The sequence below is a fragment of the Exophiala viscosa genome (assembly GCF_022695815.1).
Source record: "Exophiala viscosa unplaced genomic scaffold EDD37scaffold_12, whole genome shotgun sequence".
Taxonomy (NCBI): domain Eukaryota; kingdom Fungi; phylum Ascomycota; class Eurotiomycetes; order Chaetothyriales; family Herpotrichiellaceae; genus Exophiala; species Exophiala viscosa.
The window spans coordinates 20-24126 of NW_026944364.1; the positions used below are offsets into that span (position 1 = coordinate 20).

At 51.6% G+C, this 24107-nt stretch overlaps 8 protein-coding genes across 8 annotated transcripts; 2 read left to right on the forward strand and 6 right to left on the reverse strand.

Moving 5' to 3' along the window:
• Positions 1–1003: 1003 nt before the first annotated feature.
• On the reverse strand, positions 1004–2910 carry EDD37DRAFT_697497 (aspartic peptidase domain-containing protein; the record flags this gene model as incomplete). Its single annotated transcript, XM_062820159.1, has 2 exons — positions 1004–2769; positions 2813–2910. The coding sequence occupies 2 exons, from the start codon at positions 2908–2910 to the stop codon at positions 1140–1142; spliced, it is 1728 nt and encodes a 575-aa protein (XP_062666334.1). The 3' UTR covers positions 1004–1139.
• A 1163-nt stretch (positions 2911–4073) lies between these two features.
• Positions 4074–5936, forward strand: EDD37DRAFT_151284 (uncharacterized protein). The gene is made up of 3 exons (XM_062809664.1): positions 4074–4287; positions 4332–4701; positions 4759–5936. The coding sequence occupies exons 1-3, from the start codon at positions 4188–4190 to the stop codon at positions 5768–5770; spliced, it is 1482 nt and encodes a 493-aa protein (XP_062666335.1). The 5' UTR covers positions 4074–4187; the 3' UTR covers positions 5771–5936.
• Positions 5937–5956: 20 nt separating this feature from the next.
• Positions 5957–10395, reverse strand: EDD37DRAFT_640111 (Oxysterol-binding protein-domain-containing protein). Its single transcript, XM_062817215.1, has one exon. It carries the CDS (start codon positions 9926–9928, stop codon positions 6212–6214), a length of 3717 nt encoding a protein of 1238 aa, XP_062666336.1. The 5' UTR covers positions 9929–10395; the 3' UTR covers positions 5957–6211.
• Positions 10396–10559: 164 nt separating this feature from the next.
• EDD37DRAFT_640113 (uncharacterized protein) lies at positions 10560–12658 on the reverse strand (the record flags this gene model as incomplete). The annotated part of the gene is made up of 5 exons (XM_062817216.1): positions 10560–12074; positions 12125–12206; positions 12253–12332; positions 12383–12414; positions 12465–12658. Coding segments are annotated over 5 exons (1759 nt in total), but the record flags the coding sequence as incomplete, so codon positions are not given.
• Positions 12659–13168: 510 nt separating this feature from the next.
• On the reverse strand, positions 13169–14544 carry EDD37DRAFT_653517 (S-adenosyl-L-methionine-dependent methyltransferase; the record flags this gene model as incomplete). The annotated part of the gene is made up of 8 exons (XM_062818584.1): positions 13169–13205; positions 13255–13574; positions 13640–13742; positions 13796–13936; positions 13987–14050; positions 14106–14265; positions 14325–14450; positions 14506–14544. 8 exons carry the CDS (start codon positions 14542–14544, stop codon positions 13169–13171), a joined length of 990 nt encoding a protein of 329 aa, XP_062666338.1.
• Positions 14545–15196: 652 nt separating this feature from the next.
• EDD37DRAFT_151383 (putative cytochrome P450) lies at positions 15197–17237 on the forward strand. Its single transcript, XM_062809666.1, has 3 exons — positions 15197–16499; positions 16590–16700; positions 16779–17237. Exons 1-3 carry the CDS (start codon positions 15414–15416, stop codon positions 17124–17126), a joined length of 1545 nt encoding a protein of 514 aa, XP_062666339.1. The 5' UTR covers positions 15197–15413; the 3' UTR covers positions 17127–17237.
• Positions 17238–17249: 12 nt separating this feature from the next.
• On the reverse strand, positions 17250–19969 carry EDD37DRAFT_640131 (transcriptional regulatory protein LEU3). Its single transcript, XM_062817217.1, has 3 exons — positions 19478–19969; positions 17696–19340; positions 17250–17647 (listed from the first exon to the last, which is right to left on the reverse strand). The coding sequence occupies exons 1-3, from the start codon at positions 19823–19825 to the stop codon at positions 17349–17351; spliced, it is 2292 nt and encodes a 763-aa protein (XP_062666340.1). The 5' UTR covers positions 19826–19969; the 3' UTR covers positions 17250–17348.
• A 384-nt stretch (positions 19970–20353) lies between these two features.
• Positions 20354–23293, reverse strand: EDD37DRAFT_595472 (uncharacterized protein; the record flags this gene model as incomplete). The annotated part of the gene is made up of 2 exons (XM_062814575.1): positions 20354–21556; positions 21617–23293. 2 exons carry the CDS (start codon positions 23291–23293, stop codon positions 20513–20515), a joined length of 2721 nt encoding a protein of 906 aa, XP_062666341.1. The 3' UTR covers positions 20354–20512.
• Between the last annotated feature and the right edge of the window lie 814 nt (positions 23294–24107).

Consider the following 24107-nt stretch of genomic DNA (forward strand, 5'->3'; position numbering starts at 1 on the left):
TGTCCACCAATTGTTATGCACAAGGCGACACACACTCGATTCTGTAATATCGTACAGCCTGATCATGATGTTATCTCGTTTAGATTTTCAGCTGAAAAAGCTAGCAGACACGCCTGCAGCCGCCCGGACCGCCTAGACGGGGCCGGAAAACACAGTGCTTGCTTCATTTGGGATAGCCGCAGAGGTTATTGATGCCGCATGCCATGTGGAGGACTAGTGAACCACGCCGGACCATAAACTTTGGTGCTTCATGAGGTTTGACCCGGAGGAAGCTTTCTCAGCCTGACCTGAACACTCTTTGGTTGACTATTTCCCATGTTCGCATGTTATCCCGTTATCTTCTGTACAGAAAATGCTTATTCAGAGCGGCGCTCTCTTATCTCTCGGACGGACATATCGGGTGCCATGATCTGGTCCAAGGATATCGATTTCTGTGATTGTGGTTTACTCGCTTCAGCCTGACGTGCAACCACGCTTTACATCTGGAACGGCATTGAGGAGCATTAGTCTCGAACCTTACCCAAATGCTTGAAGGCCCTGTGTCACTCGATGAAGGTGGGTCAGGCCATGTTGTCTGGCGTCAGCTACATTGAGTTCTGTGATCGGGAGGTGGATATCATGATTCTGCTTCCGGTCCACCTGAACATTAGTCTGCCTTGCCTGAAAGAGATACAGAAGGGTCATAGCCGCTTCCGAGGTGTCGATAGTGACAATCAGTCTCTACCAGGCCGAACCCCTCTAAACCGACCCCAACACGCTCTCTTACCAAGTGGCTGGGTTTTGCAACATCATCTCGAATCACGGGCGAAAAGGGGAGGTCGACCGTGAGAGTCAATAGAGGTTAGGCGCACCTCTAGCCTGGCGTTACGGGCAGTGATTAGTATCCAATGCGCCTGATGGGACTTGCCATACAATACCCGTACTTCTCGTTGACGTGCCTTCTGTTCTAGGCACTCGATGTCCCTTGCTGGTATATAGGTCACTCTAGACTACATCCCATTCTCGGGAGGTTTGTAAATCTTGGAATGGTATTTACTTACATGAGACTGGTGGTTAATAGGATGGTAAAACTCTCGAGGATGAATGGCTGCTGGGGCATGGTTGTGAATCACATGAGGGTGTTGAAGATCATCCATTTGTTACGGCAATTCGTGCCTTGGATTCCTAGTGTTGTGCACATCCGCGCCCTCCAGCTCAGCTCGTGAGACATTCCCTTCTGTCTCAGCCACTACTCGGTTCGTGCCAGCAACCTCTGCACTGCCGTTTGTTCCCAAATCGGAATAGGTGCGTGGCCAGAGGAGAGGTGTTTGCACGGCACGGAAGTCTGCCGGGGTGGTTTGCACATGTTGACGGTCCTCTGCAGCGCTGCGCCCGTCGATCTCAGCCATACCTGTCTCAGAACCAGCTAATCTCTGTTTATCGTAGGCGCTCAGATCTCCGACGGCATGAGAGTTAGCTTCAAGCTCGGGTTTGTAAAAGCCCTGAGTGTGACTAGTCATCATCTGCTCTGCGATATCCAAATTCTGCATCTGTGAAGGAGTTCTCTTCCACCATTGAGTGAGTTTAACTGTGGCGAGGCCGGCAGCGGCGAGGAGACAGACACAGGCCAGGACAATGCCAGCAATAGCACCTTTTCCCAAGGATCTTTTTGCATGGCCCTCATTCGGGGGATATATTGTCACCAACATCTGTGGCACGTCGTTATCAGGATATATAGCCTGTGAAACGGAGAAGTTGTTGCGGTCGTAGTCCACGATAACATATGCTTCTTGCAGGAATGGTCTTCCTAAAACGTACTGCGTGGCATTTGCAGCTCGCCGTATCGGAAAGTACCTTGTTGAGCCGTTAGGTGTTAAAGGCCAGGATGCCGTAAGATCAAAGGCAGCGTAAGGCAGTACAATGTTGACTATCGGTTGGCTCGTCGGTGTGCTGCCAATCGTGAAAGTAATGTTTGGATTCTGAGCTTGGAGTTGGTCATGTAGTGTGGAGTTCACAAGGTAGAGATTCAGGCTCTCATCCCAAGTTATTCCGAAGACTTCTTCAAAACGCTCGCAAACTGCAGTAGGAAGCCAGAGTTGGCCTACAGTAGAGTCGATCAAGGCCATGAAGCCATCGAGTAGCAGGCTGTCTGTCCCTGAAGTGATCGTTTGCACACCTATCAGTAGGTCGTGACTCGTGTCCTCGTCACGGGTTATTGTCAAATCGTTCGGAATGAATCGTGATGAATCATACCCACCGAACGTCAAACTTCCAAACGTTTGTGTGGGAGAATAGCGGGCACCAGCTGTATAGCCCCATGATCGTCCAGCTATATGTTTCTGGTCAAGAAGCATGTTGATGATGCCTGGAACAGGCTCATTGTAGTCTGTAAAGTTCACCCCCCACGGATTGAGTCCTAGTGACCCGATGAAGAAGTCTTTGCTTGCGATTGCTGCTAAGACGCTGTCATTGAGTGTAGCACCTCCACTTCCGGGGTCGGCCAGGCTGATATTATCAAAACCAAAGTCTCCGTTGCCTGAATAACCCCAGGCTATCTCTGTGGAGAGGTCTAATCCATATATACCTTTCTCTGTCCACGTTGTCGAACTAGACTTGTCGAATATCCCTCCACGCAGATCATCGCAGTTGCTTGGATCGGTCTGTGTGTTGCAGCCCTCTGGTGCAATGACCCAAAGGCTGGAACCCGAGGATGATGGAAGGACCCGAATGAACTGTGGTGGTGTTCCAATCTGGACTCCAAACGATGACCAAGGGCCGTCATTTCCGTCCCTTTAAGAAGTTAGAGCAGAAGGGAGATGACAGAAATACATACCATGACTCACTGGGAGGTACTGACACCACTGCGGCAGCACTCGAAGCAGCGATGTACTGTGCAATACACAACACATATGCAAAGACTGTGGCCTCCATGTCTACTCAGATATACGGCCCAAGGGGAGAGTCAAGATTTCCGGGCACTTTTAATCCAGACAAGTCAGGCGTTGGCAAAGCTCTCCATAAGAACGAAGGGATGTCGATTGATGAGTTCTCTTCGGCATTTAATGATCTAGGCCCGAATAGTTCATCACACTCTGCTGTTGTTCGCTTGCCCGCCTGTCAAGCTTGGAGGGTTTTGCGAGCAGACCTCGTGGAATTGTCGACCCATACTTGTGCTAGTGACGCCTAAACTAAGCCTTACTCAGGTAAGTAGAAAGGAGTTTCCAGAGACCATCACTATCAAGCCGTGTCTTGTATAAGTCAAAACTCACCGGCCACTCTCAGCCGCAACCTAGTACTTAGCCTGATCGAATACATTACCAGTATTATCCCGAAGACCACCTCATATGCCTGGCACAAACGATGGCGAAGTAGTTAAATTCCTTGATGACATTCAAGACAGCATGCACCCATGAGACGGGTACGATTAGAGACACACTTCTCTTGGGAGGCTGGTTGACAGACCATGCAGACATCATGACAGTGCATGAATACGAGGCCTCGAAGCCGTAGTAAATCGAGTCAATGCTCCAGACCCCAAATCGCTTAAGGTTGGATCAAACTTAAATACAATCTACCTCGTAAACCCTTGGCGATACATGAAGTTCGACACCCTCGTTACGAGTATCCTTCATGGGGTTGAGACCATTAACAGTAGGCATCAAATGAGGGCGTTTACCTGACAGACCAACCAGGTGTTTTTGGCCGTGCATGATACGAGCCTCACGACCATAGTAAACTGGGTTATTGCTCCATATTTCAAGTCAAACCAAAAGCCCTCGCTGCCTGTCTCAGCTTCCGCCAGCGCTCCATCTTCCACTCCCCTCGTATTGTACTTCGAGACATGCGCTCGCCCATCCGGCGCCACGAGGTGCCACACCGGAGCCCTTTCCAGATTTGTGCAAGACTGTCCATGCAAACAGCAAAGCTATTGACTTGGATGCCCTACATGCCAAGCCTTGTTGAGGTATGGCACAGCACAGGTATGATCAACCGTCCCGGTGTGGATGCAGTCCAGCTGGAAAGAAAACGTGTAGTTGACCATGGTAGGGCCCATTTCGCGCAACATATGGGGCTTGCCTCCATGTCGAACTACATTATGACCTGAAATAGTCCAGTGCAAGCTGTGTCCACTTTCAAAGCCGAACTGATTTTGAGAGTCCTATTACTCACAAGGCTGAATCTGCACATTGACCTCAAACCCGCTCGCCATGTTGCCCTGCCTCGAATGGTTCATTTGCTTGTGCGTAGTATTCCCAGACTATTTGCACGCTCAAAGATTGCAGCCGCGGGTCCCACAGGCTACGCAAGGTAAGTGGACTACTGTAACATGTGTTTCATGCTGAATTTCACAGTGACTGGAGGTAGTAGCACCCCAAGCTTGACTCCTACGACCACCACAGCCGGATGTCCGCTTTGTAGTATACTTACAGTGGAGTACGAAGAGTGGAAATGGCCTGAAACCACCCATAGCACTCTTGCGACTATAATATATTATGTCAACAGCCAGAATGAGACATCCACGAGCACCTCCTATGCTGTCTTCACGGACGCCTATGGCAGCCAGGTGCCATATGCCACAGGGGGTGATTCGGCCTTTTGGTCATCGATATTGACTCCACCGGGGCCGACGGCATTCAATATACTTAACGGTACACCCACGGTCACTTTGACCACAACTGTCAGTACTGCACCTGGAAAAGTCACTACCATAACCACAGCTATGTAAGTCATACGGATCGTAGTTTCCTCTCTTTTCTCGGCTAACATGGCCCCGTTCAGGCCATCCCCTAGCTGGTATGAGAACTATGGCTTTGTTGCAGCAACCGAGTCTCTGGCCGTACAATCATGGTACACAGAGACTCTGTTAGGCACGCCGGTCACCTCAGCGGAATGTGTAACTACGGGCTCGTCGTCCGAGTTCGCGTTGACACCCTATTCCACCCTTCTGGGGAACACGGACCCCTATCAATTTCAAGTGCCCTTCTCATATTTTTCGCAAATGGTGCAGCCGTCGTTAAACGCTGGCTGTGTCATTGCGGCCGTCGCGTTTGCGTACACCGAACTACCAATAGTGTCGGCACTGACTGCGACTACGACACAGTATGGAGACTTTGTCGCCTCTCAAATCTCTAGTCCCAGCTCTCAGCACTCTTCGGTCGTGCCAATAGCATTATCTTCAAGCACCTCGGTGTCATCAGCCAGCGCGACCCTCACTACGTCGTCCACGACTTCAGCACCTACAACGACTTCGCGCCCTGCCATTACAACTTCGACAGTTTCCCTTGTGTCAACAACTCCTATATCCACCCCCACGAGTGGACAGAGCCTTGGACCTTCGGTTGTCACCAGTAGCCTTGCTGCATCAACTACCACTCCACCTTCGACGTATGTGTCAGAAACAGCGGGAGTAACTACACCTATCGGAGTCCTCAGTACAAGCCTTACGCCTGGTGGTCCTCCAGTGACTATCGATGGTACCCAGGTCAGTCTTGCGCCATCTGGGACAGCTTTAATAGTGGGCAGCAGTACACTAGTCCCTTTCGTTGCGGGAAGCAGTGTTGGGCCCCCAGGCGAGTCTTCTTCTACATCGTATGGTTCAACCACCTGGTCTGCGGTAGGTGGAACTTCGACTGAGCTGCAAACATATGGGGGAAGTGCTACAGTGCCGAGCCTACCCACCTACACAGGCTGGGCTGGGAGTCTGCTCCACTCGAACAAGAGCTCTGTGGTGATGAATGTTGTCATTATCATCCTTATCCACTTACTGGTTTGGACTGCGTGCCTCTTTTAGTCTGGATTGCGGTGTGGCTGCAGACAAGGACTATAAATGACAATGGTGGACAGGTTCTGTACATAACGAAATGTGTGTTCTGTGTACCACCTGTAACGATCTATTTGCACGGGGTAGGCCAATGTCTCAAGACACGTATATCTCTCTGATCAGCGACATCTTTGCGAACTCATTGTTGTCTCGGATGATGGTCGATTGGATGAATTGAGCCTCTCCTTGTAACATTGTCTTTATCCTTTTTGACCGCAGTAAATTACGAGGCCGGAAATGTCTGGCCCGAGGGGGAAAACTGGCGATCATAGCAACATTTAGATTTCAAAGGAGCTACCAGCGCATTCATGACCACGTCAAGTCAAATTTGAACTCGTTACCATACCATACGTTTGTCTTAGGCAGTCACCCTTTCGAAGATCCAACCACTACCATGGATGTCTCAGGCCTCTAATATATATCATCACACACATTCCAATCATGCTCGCGTCTCTTCTGCCAGTATTGCCCGTTATGCTCCCAATAGCTCTCCCCAGTGACCGGATCCGTCTTCTTCTCAAACCACTTGGGCCTCCACTCTTCACCTGCATTCTCACGCTGTCGTCGTGCAGCACGCTGTTTCTCCTCAACCCGATTCTTCTCTGTCGCGGCACGATCATACTCGCCATCCTCCATGGCGCGCTGATCAGGCCGCAAGCGCGTATCCGTAGGTGGGAGATGCGGACGCAGAGTGTCGCTAACGGCATTGAGCGTTACCACGAACGGCGTCAAATTGAACGGGATCCCGGTAGGGCGGGAATGGGCTTCCCACACCAAGAATGCCTGGTGGCCAGATTGGCCCTTTGTCTTGCCTTCGCCGACGGCCTCGTCTTCGAACCCTTCTGTGAGACGGGCGTAGATCTTGTCGTTCCATCTACCTCCAATACTCCACTTGGTCACGCCCTTCGCATCCACAACTTTGCCGAAGACCTGGAAGGCCGAGCTGGCTTTCCAGCCTCGTTGCTTGAAGTCCAATACGCAGACTTCGCCGGTGGTCCAATTCTTGATCTCCATCGGGCCATAGTTATCCACCGTGGGGTTGCCGGTAATGATCCCCACAACCGAGCTCGTCACCTTCTTCCACGTATACAGTTCGGGAGGCGCCCCACTAGACGGCCGCAATCGCAAGAACCACGTTCCCAATGGGTTGATGTCGAATGACCTGCCGTAAAACTTGGATCTCACAGCCGATTCACCCCAGTAGTCCCATCGAGCAGATTCAGCGTGAGCGGCACCAATAGGTGGATGATGGCTGACTTGCTCAATGAAGAAGCGATAACCTTTGTCAGGACGCACGTATTCATACGTCTCGCCCAGCAGTGGATTAAAAGGTTTAGCCACTCGGCCGATGGTGCTGGCATATTCCGAGGCTGCGAAAGCAGCGACATAGACCAATCTTTCCGTAGAGTCAGGTCGATCTGCTGCAATGTCCAGAAGATCTGCATATTCCATGTCCTCTGCCACCCGCTGCAACAGCGAGGTCGGCTCATTGAACGACACAGGCAGAGTCATCTTTGTCATGTCCTTTCCAATCATAGACTTGAGAATACCCCAAAGGGAGATCTTTGGACGGTCATCAGCGTCCATTTTGAGTTTCTTGCGAATGCCGTCTTCGTAACCGGCGTATGAAGGCACAATCTGCATCTGCTTCTGAGCTCTTTCGTCACGGTCGGAAAACGGTTCTGCTTCTTCTTCTCTGTGGGCCGAGGAGACCTGTACTGGAGGCGGACTGGCGAGTGGAGGTTCGATCACATCCACTCTCCCGGCATCAATTGCGTCGAAAAATTCCTCGTCATCTCCCGACTCCGAGTCGGAGAGATTGGTGTATTGTGCAATGATTGACTTTCTTCGGCTGCCTTCACGTGTGAATGATTTCCTCCTCGATCGATCTCTGGCCGTCGCTTGCGCTTCGGGCCTGAGCGAGGTTTGGTCCGCGACGGCTTCTCCAAACTGAACCTGATCTGTTGATTCCTGTTGCACCAAAGAGCCGGGCCGACTGGCCGAAAGTGACTGCCCCTCGAGTGCCTCCTTCAGAGCACGCTTGGTTCTCTTGCGTTTATCCTCGGATTCGGCAATCGATTTCTTGAGATCTTCGTGTTCATATGCGACCTTGGCCATGCTTTCCTCCCACATTCTGCGGACATCTGCATCTCGTTCTAGGCGATATTGCCAATAAGCGTCGCGATCCTTGGCGATTTTCAACAGATCTGTCACCAGTCCATTCAAGCTACTTACCGCCGTAGAGTAGGCAGAAAGTGCTTGAGAAACATCTGGATGAGAGAGCGTGGTATCTGGTAGAGACGAACTGCGTGAAACGAGTCCATCAGAAATGCGCGAAAGAAGCTCGAGCTGCAATTTGGCCGACTGCGCAGTGATATTGAAAGCGTCTTTGGTGCCAGGTTGCTGGACCTCATGACTACTAGCATCGTCGCCATCGCCATCATCGTCCGCGTCGATTGGCATTTGACCATTCGTCGGTACCCGTTGTAGTTCCTCGCCAGCGACGCTCGCATCATAGGAATCATAGGCTGAACCACCTTCCACATCTGAGCGAAAGCTGACTTTGGAAGATGCCCCTGGAGCACCAAGGGTTCCTCCGACCGTCGGTTTAGACCTACTTGTGGAAGGTGTGAGCATGTCTGCAAGTTCCACTCTGGCATGTGGTCGAAGAGCATCTGAATCAAGCGTTCGTCTTTTTTCATCTTCTCTTGCTTCGTCTTTGGTATACTGAATGGCATTGTTCAACGCCCAGAACCACCTTTTGGCCTCAACGACATGGTTGGCTTTCAGGTGGTATTTGACAGAAGACTTGCCATGAATCTCAAACCTCGTCTTATCCTGTGGATCCATATGCAGCTTCGCGATCCGCATATTTATGGCACCACGACAGGCGGACCCTGCATCATCTTGGTGCTTATAATAGCTCATGACGCCTTCTTCGAGGACGAACCACCTGAGTTTATAGCCACTCGTGTAGTTGGTCCACTTCTTAAGATAGCCCTTCATCTCACGAGCGTCTTTGGATGTATCATTCGGCCCAGCGGAGCGGGCCTGAGCTGGGGTGTTTCCAAGGATAGCTTTTTCTTGGATTCCTCGCTGGGCTGCAGCTGCGGCTGGGGACTTCTTCAAGATTGCCCTCGTGCGATCGTCTTTGGTCACGTCTTGGGGTAGCTTGCCCTTGCGATCTCTTCTAAAAGGGTCCGCCCCGTGCAACAGCAAGATTTGGGCCAGCTGCAGGTCTCTCTTGCGCGCTGCTTCGTGGAGCAGAGTGCCACCTGTTTGGACCGTCAAGGGTTCTGTCGCCAACTCCAAGGCATTCACATCGAGTGTGCCCTCAACCCGAGGCTCTACCAGTAGGGCCTCAATCTGTTTATAGTCCCCTTGCGCCAAAGCCGCCTGGATTGCTCTGGTCTTTTCATCTAGAAAGATGGTCCGAGCTAGTTGTAATTGTTGAAAAAGCTCAGGTGTCCGGGCGAGGTCGATTGCCAATTTTCCCTGCCTGTTCGTTATCGAGTCATTAATGACTGGGAGCTCTAGCAGGTTTTTGACGACAGGTCCGCGACCTAGCTGCGCAGCCAGGTGCAGAGCAGTGTTGCCCTCCTTATCCTGCGCATTCACATCAAGACCGTTTCCTTCTCTTATGACCTGATCTACCACGTTGGGCTCTGCACACTGGACGGCCAAATGAAGAATAGTCGTGCCGGGAATAGGCTGGGGATTCGACGACGAAGGTATCGATTCAGATATAGCCTTTGAGATGGCGGCAGTATCTTTGCCACGCAGGACCTCAAAAACACGGAAGGTGCGAACGGAATCTTCTATCGAGACACTGTTCCCGGCTGCGATGCCCGAGGGCACTTTGGGGGAGACGTCTGGAGAGCCCGTGGAGATGTCACTAGGGTCCATGGCCGAGGTTCTCGTTATGCTGGGAGATAGAGGAGCCAGTCGTGGAGCGTCGACAGGCGTTAGCTGCGTGTTGGAGGTTGTCGCAGAAAAAGGACCAGTACTCGAGGTCGCCGTGGCTGGAGATTCCGTATCTGAGCCGCTATCTCGGGCCGGATCGTCGCTGCGCAATAGATTCAGGACTCGAGCGCTCTTGGAACGCTTGTGTACAGGTCTGTCTGCCATGTCAGCATCGATGCCAGGGGAGAGCTGCGAACATGTGTAAAAGCAGGATTCTGGATGTGATGCGGGAGGAGGACTAGGACGCGGGAGACTATACCTTTGTAGCCAGAGTCACTTGCTCCTAGTATGAATACTCTATTGGGCAACTCCGTGGATGGCTTCGAGTAGTGATGGTGTCGACCCCGCCTTGGTCGAGATGATTGGTGTTGTGGATAGCGATTGCGAAAGGATGATCAACCGCATGCACAATGACGGAAGAGGAGTCTCGAAGGGTTTCGAATTGGATTGCGGACGAAGGTCACTGATGGAGCGAGAAGAATGCCTCGACGTTGGAAGTCATGGTTAAGTAGATAGCAAGCTCAACACTCCGGCCATGGTGAATGCTAGAAGACCTTTATGGGACGCCTGGGATAGCAAGCACAGTACTGTAACTTGTTCCTGTTGATATTGTCGAAGCTCCCCCGCTAAGGACTCGGAGCTGTCGGGTTCCCGCGTGTGTCGGCTGAATAATCACATTGGATGGTTTGAGGGCGCTTGGATCAACGGATCGAGCTGCGCCCCTCCTTTCGAAACAGGGCAATAACTATGCCGTCTCGACTCTCCTATTTTGAAGCAACGATGAACGAACACAGCATTTTCCATGTTGAACTTTTGCATAAATCCCAATACAGGGGAAGCCTGTTAAATGTTCTCACCGATAGTAAATCATGTTTCAGTTGCCAGCGCGCTGGGTGGCTCATTGAAAATTTTCGAAACGTAAATAAATCTAAGCTCCTGTCTATCCAAGAAGATCATCCAGTCCATTGCCCAGCGATGTGGTGGGTTTCGCCTGTGAACTTGCAGTGTTCGGCGTAGGTGCTGCTGCTCCAGGTCTTGGTGTCGAGCTTGCCGCTGAGGCGGCTCCCCAGATACCAGCCTGACTCTTAGCCTTTGCCATAGTTGCCAGATCAGGTCCCTTTTGACTTCCTGTCGGGCTCTTTACGCCCGCCTTACCACTCGCAGTACTCCAAAGTGACCCAAAAGCATCACCACCACTGCTGCTTGATGTCTTAGGCGTCGGCTTACCGAGGGAAGCTGCTGATGTTGATGATGTGTATGAAGGTGTCGCCGCGCTCATTGGGGTCGAGGCAGCCGATGTACCAGAAGGCTGCAACGGAACCGAAGTAAAATAGTTGGGTCCGCTGGACTTGAAACCTCCTGCTGGTTGTAGGGGCTGTGCCGTCTTTTGTGTTGGTGGAGGTGAGAAAGCCGACCCAGTCGGAGACATTATGGAAGACGTGTTTGAAGGAGCAGGAGATGCGGTGGTAAGAATGTTGTTGAAACCCGATGCCTGGCCAGGAGCGACTGGTTTGGGCGCCGCGAACTGTGTGGCCGACGTCGTAGTCGAAGTAGTCGCTGGTGGTGCAATAGAGGCCAGGAGATTTGGAGGAGCTTGTGTGGGTGCTGCGGCTGTAGCTGATTGAAAGTCGTCAAAGTCATCCTCATCATCATTCACAATGCTGCTTTGAGCTGCCCCAAAGTCACCCAGACCGCTCGACGGAGCGGCTGCCTTGCCGTTGCTGGTGCTTGTCGATGGCTCATCTGTGAAATCAAACAGGTCTTGCTCTGGTGCTTTCGGCTTGGGCGGGTCTCGCTTGGCTGTCGGCGTTGGTGCCGTTCGCGTAGCAGTGCTCCTTGTAGGTCTGGTTATCTCTTCATCATCTGCCTCATCATACTCTTCAAATTGATCTGCTCGTCGTTGTGTGCCAGAGAAATCGGTCTCACGACCACCAAAACCACCACCATCTCCATAGACTTCGCCTTGGTAGCCCCCATATCCGCGTTCAGCTCCAGTATTGGTTTCGCTGCCGAAGCCACCGTATCGACTACTGTTGGAGAAACCCACTCCTGAACCCACGCCGCCTTCGACACCACCGTATTTGTTTCGATTTTGGCGCGCCTTCTTCCTCTCGGTTCGAATGGTGTCTACATCGCCGAGCATCTTGACCAGTTCAGCGGATCTGTTTCGAACGTTGACGCCTTGGTCTTTGCCGTTGGGATCGATGTAGTGAAACTGCCGAAGCATCCGTATGAGTGAGAGATGTGATCTTGCATCGTCGATGACTCGTTCTGAACCGTTCTTGCAGAGGTATTCTAGGAGTTGCAACGCCTGCACCTGTGTGAGTCGTGATTCTCGAAGAACGGCATTCATCCTCCTACCTTGTATATCTGCCTCCACTCCTCCGCAGTCTTGTCTGTGAACCGCTTGTAGATCATGGGCATGATTTCGTTGAGTTGTTGGCTGGGAAGGTCAGTCGACTGGCTCGGTCGAGAGAGGGTTCACGAACTAGTTGTTGGTGCCTGAAGCAATCTCTTGCATGAGAGTGGCAGAGGAACCCCAGGGATCTCCATTTGTGGCTTCTCGGACCTTGAAGCAGCGTTAGGCGTTGATCATACGGGAGGGAGAATTGGTCGCACCTTTGCCTCCATCTCGGTCAGGTTCATGACAGCTGGTCATCTGTTTAGCCAAACCTCTCAAGACTGTTGCTGGGAGTCGTACCATTCTGAACCTTTCGTACACCGGCTTTGAGGTCGTAGAAGGTCAGTTGGCTAACCTGGTTTTTGAGGCTTTCGAAGTCCATCTTGGGCAAAGGATGGAGGGTTGACGAGTCGAGAAAGAAGAGGGTGAATGCACCGAACACAGAATAATGAGAAGGGGATGGTGATGAGGACCTGCTGCACGGTGTAAACATTTAACGATGGGAGAGTTCGAGATCTGGTCCCGCAAACTAGCGAGTCTGAGCGCAGGTGCAGCCAAGAAGATCCCTTGAACTCCCTTCCCTGTTCCTCAGCCTTAGGCCCCCTTATTTACTGTAGATGCGAGTCCGGCACTCATCAAGCCACCTCCGGCTGCTAAAGCCAATCCCCTTGCTATCTCATTGCACACTCCGTACGTGCAATGACCTGAACAGGTCAAATTGAAATGATGGTAAATCCTTGACTTTTACGATGTTACTGCCCATGTCTCCAGTCCAGGCTGCTCCGGAAGCAATGAGTGACCTGGAATGACTCCAAACATATCCGCCCTCCAATGGTTTCGTGAACGCCTCTTATCCGAACAATATGGCAGTCTTTCCCCCAAATACGGTGCCCCAGTGAACGCCAGAATGGGACCGTGATCGTTTTTCCGCTGCAGAAGGACAACAAGACAAATCCTCAGAGCCGCTGTGCCGTATCGCTTACAACAAGTCAAGTACACAAGGATCAAGCAGCCGAAGGCTTTTGCGCTGTAGCATATGAACTGCATACCGTCAGTAGCTTCCAACAAACACTTTGTGTGCTTGACTTACGAGTGAGTATACAAGTGCATCTTTTTACTCTTGGTTTCTGCTCGTACTTGGGCCAGGAGCACTTGCGTTTCCGCTTCGCTCCACCCTCCAAGGCGAGTGAAGAGTGCTAGGGAATATCCATCGACGGCACCTTCCAGGAACTGAAGTTCGAAGAACAACCCGATCTGCTTCAATCGTTTGTTCTTGGGCCACGTACCGATAGGAGTCGGTTCTTCATGAGTTTTGACGTTGACGAACCCGGCTGCTTCGAGAAGACCTGCGTATTGCGGAAACATATCAAACTCAAGACCGGCACCTCGAGATATCTTGTAAAACTCGGACTTGATATGGACATCAGCGACTTCACCAATGCAGCACCGTATGAGAGGTAAGCTCAGGTACATACCACCCATCGATACGTCGCCGACTGCTCAGAGTACGTGTTGTCATCACAGCACATGTGTGGACGTCCTTCTGACAGCTCAATACGTCCACCAGGCTTTAGATGTCTGAGAATGGTCAGCTTTTGAGCGGCGTAAAAGGCGGATTGCCAATGCTATACATATATGCTTGCCGTAACAGTTCCGGCCAGTCTCGAATACTACCAGCCATACCACGAGCATGGATGAAATCGAAAGACTCTGGAGGGAAAGCCCATTCCTGAGTGGCGTCGTCAATCTGGAATCGCACATTTGGTGGTATCCTTTTGCAATGTTAGTGCTTAACATCACGATCCACGATTTGTCGACAAACCAGCTGGGCTGTATCGGTGAAAGATCTGTGCCTATGATTTCTGCTGAAGGATATTCATCACCCACTGAGACAATATGTCAGCAACTGCAACAGCAAAAGTAAGTCTTGACCGAGCTTACTGTCGATGGCCCAGATGCCTGTTCCGGTCCCAATGTCCAGTATAGTACCAGGATTATGCAAATCTGGGGCGGTCCGGCAGAGTGCACCACCCAAGGTCAAGCGAAAGACATGATGAAGAATGTCTAACCGTTCTTGCTCTTTGTCATCATTCGGAAGCATCTTCACAAGAGATGTTAGAGATGATCGTCTCCTGCTTGCTGCAAAGACTTTTCACGTACATACTTGCCGGCTTGATAGGCGTGATACCGGCGACCATTCTCATATTCATAATTCATCACAGACGATTTCAAGGAGGTCAGATCTGATGCTACGCTCATGGTATCATATCCCTCGTCTGGATCGGCCTAATAGGGGATCAATTATCAAACTCAATTTTGGTTGTGCGGTTGCTGGTCTTACATCAGGTTCGATGACACCGACATTTTGACTGTGCGCCATACGGGCTCTTCGAGCAATTGCCGGGTTACTCAAGCGCCCCAAATTGTACAGGAAAGGGCGGTCATTGAGGAATGTGTGAGAAAGAATGAGTGATGGAGGACCCCGCCAGCATCTCTATGTACTTTGCTACAAACGAGTGGACACGAACGGTGGCACAAGGATGAAGACTGACGGCTTCGCTCATTGACCATGACCTGTGGTTTCGGGGGCTGTGTCGACCAATCCACCTTTTCCCCCATTTTCTGTCTACCAACAGGAATGGACTTTTGACCGCGACGAAAACCGTTGCAGCCTCGGGCCTTTCCTAGCCGCGGACGGATGTTGTGCCTGGTGGACACTGTTGTTATGAGTGGATAAGACGGCAGTCGATCACACCTCAAAGCTTCTCTAGACGCCTCTTGCGTCTTCATGGTGCATCCTTCTTCACAACTCATCCGCCAATTCTTCAAGTCTCTACCATGCTAGTGCAGATCTCCGTTCTTCTGCATTTCCAAACGAAGCTTCTTGCAGGGAATCGACCTAGCCGAGCCATCATCGGCAATGCGTACGAACTTTGCGATGAATACGACGTCGCCCTCGTTTGGCCCAATCTGGCTCCATCGGTCCATTTCTTCATCTGCCACGTTGACCGGAGCTGATCAACCAAACTAAAATGCAATGGATACTCTGTAAGTTGAGTGTGGACTTTGTCACTTGTGCAGCTCCACTCGCATGTTTCAAGGTAGTCTTACTTCACCAGCCGGGTACGCCTCCGTATTTCCTGATCCCTCCAAGTTCATCGGTCGTTGGGTTACACACATCTACAACCAGACAATGTCATTTTGACGCTTGACACCTGCCCGTTACAAGCTGATCTATCACAAAAAGCCATGCTTGTACCCCAGATCTCCTTTGCCAATGTGGCATACACAGCCCTCCTCACGTGGTTCGTGTATCTCACCTCTCTCGCAATCTACCGCTTGTACTTCCACCCGCTCGCAAAATTCCCTGGACCCAAAATCGCCGCGCTGACAGGCTGGTACGAGTTCTACCATGACATAATCCACAAGGGATGTTTCATCTGGAAGCTGAAAGAGCTTCACGACAAATATGGCCCCATTATCAGAATATCACCCTACGAACTACATATTCGAGACTCAGATTACTATGAAGAACTCTACGCACCGGCCGCCAAAAAGCGCGACAAGTACGATGGATGGGTCACCATGGCTGGCGCCCCAGCGTCATCCTTCGCAACGGCATCCCACAATCTACATCGTCTACGCCGTGGAGCGCTCAACCCATTCTTCTCCAAACGTTCCGTCTACCAGACTGAAGGTCTGATCAAATCCAAGATCGAAGAACTATGTCGCCGTTTCGAGACAGCCATGAAGAACAAGGAAGTCATCCGCCTAGACGCCGCATACATGGCATTGACAATGGACATAATTACCCACTACGCCTTCGGCAGCAGCTACAACTACCTGGCTGAACCAGACTTCAAACTCTCCTGGAAAGAGACCGTCATCGCCGGTTCCGCCAACGGTGCGTTTTTGCGACAATTCCCCTGGGCCCTACCCATCATGAAGTCCGTCCCGCTATGGCTGGTCCAAAAGCTCAACCCGCCCGCCGGCTCACTCATGGCATGGCAGCAATTGATCCGCGCACAAGTCGACGGCATCATCGCCAACAACCGCACCAGCGGCGGCGAAAAGAAAGCCACCGGGACAATATTCCAAGCATTACTCGACAGCGATTTACCCGATCAAGAGAAAAGTGCAGACCGACTACAAGATGAAGGCCAGACTCTCGTTGGCGCCGGCTCCGAAACAACAGCAAAGTCATTGAGCGTGATCACATTCTATCTCCTCGACGACAAACAGAAACTTGCCAAACTGCGCGCCGAACTCAAGACTGTGATGCCAACTCCGACAAGCGACGTCAGTCTCACGGCACTCGAACAATTGCCATACCTGGTATGTCCTGCCTTGCCCTGCCCCGCCTTACCCTCGCATCCCTGCCGTGAAGCTCATGTTGAGTAATGTTTGACTGACTCCTCCCAAAAGACCGCCGTAATCAACGAAGGCATCCGCCTCATGTACGGCGTCACAACGCGCTTACCTCGCGTATCTCCCACCGAACCACTCCGATACAAAGACTGGGTCATACCTGCCGGCGTGAGTGCCCATGACCTTCTCAAGCAGTGCTTCGAGACGTCGTTACTGTCAAGTATGCTAACGCATGATCATGAACAGACCCCCGTAGCACAGTCAAACTACTTCGTCCACACCGACGCCTCCATCTTCCCCGACCCCCACTCCTTCGATCCAGACCGCTGGCTGCGCGCCGCCGACACCAAATTCAGGCTGGACCGGTACTTTGTATCGTTCTCCAAGGGAAGTCGTATGTGCGTTGGCATCAACTTGGCGTACGCCGAACTCTACTTGACGTTGGCGATCATCATGTCGCGATTGGATCTCGAGAACTTTGAGACCACGGCCGAGAACGACATTAAGATCGATCGCGACTTTTTCGTGGGGATACCGAAACCAGATAGTAAAGGTGTGAGAGCGAAGGTTGTTGGGATGAGGACTGGGGATTAGAGAACGGGTGGCGACCATCCTTGCCATCAAATTAGAGCTGGTACCGTAATGTCAAGCGAGTCAGCCTGCCTTTCGCATAATAACAGAGATTGTAGCTGGAAGAATGATATTCATTGATCACATACGGCCCCTAAGTAGGGCAGCACGTATCTCAAGAACCCTCTAGTCCTAAGAATAATTGCTGGCATGACCGTCCCAGCAACCTCAAAGATCTCGGATTCACTAAATTCCTCCCCCCAGACCATCCATCCCAGACAGGTCGCTCCCCTGCACGCTACTAAAGTTATAAGGAAAATCCACAATCCCATCTAACATCCAGTTCAACGGATCAAACACATCATAACTGGCCTGCCCATAATCCATGGAGAAATCATCAACCATGCCCGTCGCCATACCAGCCATTCCCGGAACAATCGCAGTCGACGACAGCATGGGATCGTTCATGGACGGCTTCGCATCCAGACTGGATGTCGGAATGATGATGCTATCAGGCTGCTGAAGTTTGGCACTTTGTTGTCGCACTAGGCCATCATCAGAATCGTATACAGACATTTTGTCAAAGGTCTTACCATCAGACGGCTTGCCGTCCTTGAACTGGAAATTCCGCCGCCATCGCCATACAGAGTCAAACACCAAAGACAGCGACATGCGACATTTGACCTTCAATTGCAGACTGTCATCGTCGCCTTCGCCATTGGAGTCTGCACGTACATGCCTGCCACTCTTCCAGACCTGGGCGAGAACTTCTGCCAGTCGTTCAGCGAGGTCGTTTTCCACGGTACTCATGTTGCGCAACGCCCAGACCGTCCTGGAAAGCAATTCAGATGCACCTTTCGTGTCGAGTTCGTGCTCGTTGAGGAAATTGTGCATGAGCTTGAGAAGAGAGAAGCCCGCCGCTAGCATCATGTGGAAAATGTAATTTGTGGCGTGCGACAACGACAATCCGTGAGAATATGTCGACGGCAGACTCACGCTGATGCTTGATTCCAAGTTGAGACAAGTCTCGAGAAAGTCGGTGGTGGCTTGGTACAGCTTTAACAGGTCGACCCGGTACGATGGCAGAGACGGAGGAGAGAAGAAGGCGCTCAATCTCATGTGCAGGCCTGCAGCTTTGAGGTAGATTTGAGTGATCGGCGACGTATCGTCCTGGAGCCTGTCTTCAAGCTCTTCTAGGTCATGAGCCAGGAAGGAGACGTATGTAGGTCGTTCTGCGTCCGTGGCAAGACCGACCGGGTCGTGTGTGTTCATGTACAATGTCCTGGAGACTTTGTCCACAAACTTTTCGATTAGCAGGCGATTGAATATCGGCGCAGGTAACTCGTAGTTCGGGTTGGTCTCGATAGGCTTGGGTCCCAAAGTCCAGTCATACATGGTCAGTGGAGGTTGCCCGTATGCAGTACATATCCTCTGAGCCACAATATTGCACACGCTCCAGACCACCACCCGATCCTGGAGTTCTACCTCCCTAAGCTCCACACGAAACTTGCTGAAGTCTTGAGCGTGTGTCGGCCGATGTAAGCCGATTTGCATTGCTATCTGCATCATGAGCCCGCAGATCATGAATGTCGGGTCGGTCGAGGTGCTGTTCGTCGGCAAAGGCCATGCGCACAGTAGGATGAGTGCTTTGACAATGTGGTAGTTTTGAGGCACTTCGGCGATGGTTGACCACATCAACCTAGTCAGAGGCCCGGAAAGAGCGCCGAGCAGTTCAGGCTCGGTTGTGTAGTGCCGTGCCCCAATTGTCAGTATGGTCCAAAAGAGCAACGGCGACCTCGTATGATATTCTTCTGGAGTTCGCTCGGGGTTGAGGAAAGGCAGGAACGGATGTTGAAATGTGAAGAAGCGCTGGAAAAGATCTTGCACCCGGTCCATGGTCAAAGACACGTCTTCTAAGCGCTTGAAGACCGACCTCCCAGGACTCTTGCCTTCTCTCAGGTCGAGAAGTCCTGCGGCGGCAGCGTCTTGACCGAAAGAGCCGAGCCCAGATTGTGAAGGATGCAGACTTGCGCTTCCATTCTGCATGTTTCCATTCGATGTGTTGCCGGACTGTTTCGCTACCACCGCTTTTCTCAGCTCGATGATCTCGCGCTCCATTTCCGCATTCCTTGATCTCTTGCCAACACGTTTGAAGTTATCCTCTATCTTGCATTCGAGGTTGAGACGCCTGCATCGTGTGCAGATCTGGAAGGGTTCTTGTACAACATCGCATCGCAGCTATACTGTTGTCAGCAGGTCGCAGTTCCCCATGCATGCACAAGAAAGACTCGAGTGGGCTGCGCCTTTCGGCGAATCCTTGGTAAAGACAATCGGAACGCAACAGTGACATAACGTCAGTCAATGTCGTCGCTCACCTTCTGTTGTCTGCATTCATTGCAAGCCCTTTTGACAGGTCTGCGCCGGCCATCACGGCCATGTTCATCTCCATTCAAGTCTGGTGATTCAACGCTTGCGCTTGCGGGTGAACTGTCGAAGCCGGCGATAGAGACATTTCGTTTTCGGCCTTGGATTGGGCTGCCCAGACCGGGAGCAATACCCTCGCCCTTAATGTGGCCTGGTGATGAAGCCAGCTTGAAGTTGTCGTCACGGCTGTTGAAACCTTGGGCAGTGTTCCAAGGCGAGGCCGATATCGGTTGCGCGGTGGCAGTTGCGAACTCGGAAATCCAAACGTCGTCAAGCGCCGAAAAAGGCGCCAAGTCCATGATTTTTGATCAGATAAGATAAAAAATATCTGATCAGATCAATAGTGGGAGTGGTGGGCGATCCAGTCTCGAGCTACTCATTATCTTACTCACTGTTCACGAGCAAAGTTACTGGCGAAGCTCAATGGCGACATCGCAACAGACCAGAAAGATTCAAGGTCCATTGATCAAGAAGAAGACGGGTCAAGACGGATCAATCGAATCAAACCACGCTATCAACACTATCCACTTCGCCCTACAACAAGACCAAGAGCAGCGAGGTAAGTCGGAATATGACTCATCCACCTTCACCGTCTAATGAGACATATAGTGACCATATTCGACTCAAGTGTCACTCCAGAACCATTTCTAGACTCAGTCACATTGGAACATCTGAGAAAGAGGCAACAGGCACAAGCAAAGAAGTAATGGGATTATTATAAAAGTTGATTCAGATCGTTGCCAACATATCCATAAATCCAAGTGAACACACTCTTTAGTTGTACATATAATCATCAGATCATCCAAATCATTCACTCATCAAGACATCGGATCGTGAAGTCTTCATGCTCGTCGAAATTGGTTTGCTCAATGAACAAAAGCGCTGCAACAAAAGCCTTCCCAAAATAACAAAATAACGTCCTCAGCCGCCAGGGCCTTGTTAAACGTCAAAAATCAAATGTCGTGATCTCTTCAAACTCCTTTGTGTCAGATATCTCTTGATAAACTGGTGTTACTGGCAGGGAATCTGGAATCTCCCTGCATGACGACGTTGGCTCCAATACTTCGTCTCAGTTGAGCTCTTCTCTTTTCTCGCCGTTCGTCTTCTTTCCTCTGCTTCACGTGAATGATGCGCTCGCGGAGATCCTTGAAATCAAGCAGATGAAAGTGGTAGCCCAGCCCCGATGTACTGTAGAGCTGCCGGCCAGCCCGAAGTCTGGCAAGACTTCCATGGCTAGACTGCTTGACGATGCCTCTTTTCTGCCGCCGACGTTCTGATAGGCGCCTGACTAGCGAAACCGGTCCTGTGATGACGGTCCGCTCCTGTGTGAGTCCCAGGGAGTTCTTCACTATGCCCACATGCAAGGCACGGTTCTGTGATTTGTCAGGTTTGGTATTGTCAGTGTCGTCCCAAAATGCCCGTGGTCGCCAAAAAGGATGTAGATCGCCATCAAGTTCCTGATCAGCCTTCTTGTTTCTAGCATTCTTCAAGCTGAGATTGCGTGAAATCGAGCTCATAAAGGACTCGGATCTGCGGCGCGACCCGCCAGGGCGCTTCACAGAGCCCTGACGTGCATTAGCAGATGGTGCATCGTACCGCGATTCCTGCTCGAATTCATCCCCTGGAGTCGGTGGAATGACCTGAAATTGAGGCGGCTCCGGTGGACGTCGAGGGTTCCGTAGCGGCGAATGCATCTCAATGTGCGGCAATTGTTGTCTCTGGACCTCGCGCACTGCTTTCGATTCCTGCACTGGAAATGGCTCAATGAGCTGGAGGGAATTGTTGTTGTGTGCGAAGTAGTTGATTGCCTTGGCTTCGTTAAGCTCTGGAGAAGCAGAGCGGAACGACGGTTGCGAGAAAGGAGTCTCCAACAAAGTGGAAGCTGGTCGAAGAGCTGCCCATTCCTGGGTTCCGGGCACAAGCAAGCCAAATGCATTGATCGAGGCCTCTCCGTCGGTAAGCGGGCGGGCCGGAAAAGTGCCTCGAGTTGACGGAGTCTGGACCTCCCGTGCGTCCATCGATGCCCGGGACTTATAAACAAGTTTCACAGACTGATCCACGGGCTGATACTCAGCTTCAGTCACAGCAACTCGTGGAGTCTGTATCAGCATCTGGGTCTCCATCCTATCTAATGTCTTGCGCAAGTCTTTCTCCGCTTGTTGCCTGCGCACCCGGAGCTTCTCAGAAGTGACAGAATTTGCGCGAGAAGTACTCCTTGAAGTTGGCGCAGACAACGATGACCTCCGTGGGGGAACCACCGGTGCTTGTTCTATAGTCCTTCCACGATCGGTGGACTCGGAGAGAGTTCTTTTGTGCTGCCAAGAGGACGGTGGGTTGTCTGAGAGTTTGGCAGCATGAGAGCGCGCAGAGCCTGTCGAAAGCGACTGCCTTTTGCTCTCGCTAGTGCTGGAAGATGGCAGCGAGGATTTTCTCTCCGGTATCACGGCCACGCGGATAACCTCGGTCTTCGGCAACAGAGCACTTGAGGCTAAACTTTGAGATCTGGACACCTCGGATCCGAAACTCCACCTGTTCTGGTTGCTCAAACGTGCCTTTTTGTGGACCAGACGATGAGGTGAGTCCGACGTCGACTGCAGCGAGTTTCGTTTCGAAGCAGGCAGGGGTGAGCTCGCAGAGCGTAGAGACTCGTGTTTGCTGACATGGCGCAATGTAGTCTTTCTCTTTGGCGGGGTGATCTGTTCAAACACATATGCTTCGATGGTTGAAGTTGTAGAGATGCCCGAAAACCGGCGGGTATCATCACCTACAACCTCTGCAGTCGCAGCCGGAGTATCCTCAAATGGAATAGAGTTGTTCCAACCAATGATGCTCGCAAATTTCTCAGTGGACGCGGATGGGTCCTGGACTTGTGCTTCAAGAAGCCTGTCCCGGAGGCTTTTGTCGCGCTTTAACTGATCTTGAGTCGGTCTTGTTCTGGGCCGTGACAGAGACCCGACCTCGTCGTCTACATTGACTACGCGCACATTGTCCTGCGGTTGACTGACCAATCGGACGGGTGTAGAAGAAGTGCTCAGCGGTTGTGGGCTTGCATGCAGTCTGTTGTTGTGGTCAGGACCTTCCGACGAAGCTTCATGATGGGAGTTGGTCGCTTCGACAGGCTCGTCGAGAAATTGCTCTTGCGGCTCGCTGAGAGCCGGCTGCTCATCGTACACGTTGACCAGAGGTGAGCGTGGCAGGGCGCTCTGACGCAATCTATGCGTGATCTGACTGGAGCTATCAATTGACGCGCGAGGATCTCCTTGTCCGTCTTCCTGATGTTGCGAACCATCGTCTAATTCGTCCTCAGAGGCCATGTTTTCTCTTGCAGTTGTGAAGGACTCGGCTCGCGTCGAGTAAGATGATGGCTGAGGCCCCAGAAATGGGCGTACAAACGAAATCTTTCTATCCCGTGGAGGTGTATTATCCGGAGTTGGCGGGCTATTCTGATTGATGGGAGTCACCAACGATGATCTGAAAACAGCAGCGTCAGAAGCCCTTTTCTCGTTTTCAGATATCTTGTCCTCATTGCTTGCTCCAGGTGGCGTGGGAGGTAACTGCGGCGAGGTAGGCAGGACAGTGGAAATCGACTTGTGAGACTGCTGTTCATCTTGCTGGCCTTTGGCATCTTGTGCAGAGATACGATAGAGCATTCGCAAGTTAGGTGAGGTATTTCTGGAGTCGGTGCGGTAGGGTAAAGACTTTGGTGATAAACCGCTGGACGTTGCAGGCGGGTTCCCAAGTGGCCCCATGATTGTATACTCAACCATTGTGTCGGCCGAATATAGCATCAGGTCGATTTTATGATTGCCTCCTCCTCATTGCGACGGAGGATGGTTCTTCAGAGGAAGACCAGGGCGATTGTTCAGGACATTCAAGGTAATTGAGTCGCTGCAGGTGGGTATATTGAGGATAGGAGTAATTCGGTCCGTGGGAGTCCGTGAAGCGCTGGGAAAAATGCGAGAATGCGTGACGCGAGGTGTAACAGGCCCTGAAGACAGTGCGCGGTGGTAGGTGGTCGTGCGCAGGGTCCAGAAATGGATCAATCGCGTTCATGAACAGCAATCAAATGCCTGTCAACTTTCTAGGCAGGTTGCGACGAGCTTCAGGCCCTGCGTAGACAGAATTTTCGCTGCGCTGCTCGAGCTGAGAGTCTCGAAGCGGGTGGCTGGGGTCCACGAAGCGCCGCTGAACAGACGAATATCGATTGTCCGGGGATTAGACTTTTTTGGCACCGGTGAGCGTCGCAAGCACCACAGGACCAGGATATAGCTGAGAACGAGGAAGCCAATCAATATATGGCACAGGATTGAAAGCCCGACCGGATTGCTGGAGGTATGCAAAAGAGACGAAGAGATGGGAGACTCATCCGGTCGAGAATAAGAGAAAATAGATGCGCAAAATGACGAGGCTAAGTTAAAGCGTAACGTAAAGGAAGAATAGCTCGCCCCGAAGCCTGCGGCCCTTTCAGGCCCCGGACCGGCGCCTAGACTCGGTTTCTGCCGTGGAATTGGCTTCGTTTGACGATGTTTAGGCGACTTCTATTTCATCACTCTAGGATATCACCACAAGGTACATACAATT

Coding starts and splice junctions, on each gene's coding strand:
- EDD37DRAFT_151383 (XM_062809666.1), top strand. CDS start 15,414: ATGCTTGTACCCCAGATCTCCTTTGCCAATGTGGCATACACAGCCCTC. Junction 16,500..16,589: donor TCGAACAATTGCCATACCTG/GTATGTCCTGCC, acceptor TCCTCCCAAAAG/ACCGCCGTAATCAACGAAGG. Junction 16,701..16,778: donor ACTGGGTCATACCTGCCGGC/GTGAGTGCCCAT, acceptor GATCATGAACAG/ACCCCCGTAGCACAGTCAAA.
- EDD37DRAFT_640111 (XM_062817215.1), bottom strand. CDS start 9,928: ATGGCAGACAGACCTGTACACAAGCGTTCCAAGAGCGCTCGAGTCCTG.
- EDD37DRAFT_151284 (XM_062809664.1), top strand. CDS start 4,188: ATGTTGCCCTGCCTCGAATGGTTCATTTGCTTGTGCGTAGTATTCCCA. Junction 4,288..4,331: donor GGTCCCACAGGCTACGCAAG/GTAAGTGGACTA, acceptor TGAATTTCACAG/TGACTGGAGGTAGTAGCACC. Junction 4,702..4,758: donor ACTACCATAACCACAGCTAT/GTAAGTCATACG, acceptor GGCCCCGTTCAG/GCCATCCCCTAGCTGGTATG.
- EDD37DRAFT_640131 (XM_062817217.1), bottom strand. CDS start 19,825: ATGGACTTGGCGCCTTTTTCGGCGCTTGACGACGTTTGGATTTCCGAG. Junction 19,341..19,477: donor ATGAATGCAGACAACAGAAG/GTGAGCGACGAC, acceptor ACAACAGTATAG/CTGCGATGCGATGTTGTACA. Junction 17,648..17,695: donor GGACGGCAAGCCGTCTGATG/GTAAGACCTTTG, acceptor ATGATGGCCTAG/TGCGACAACAAAGTGCCAAA.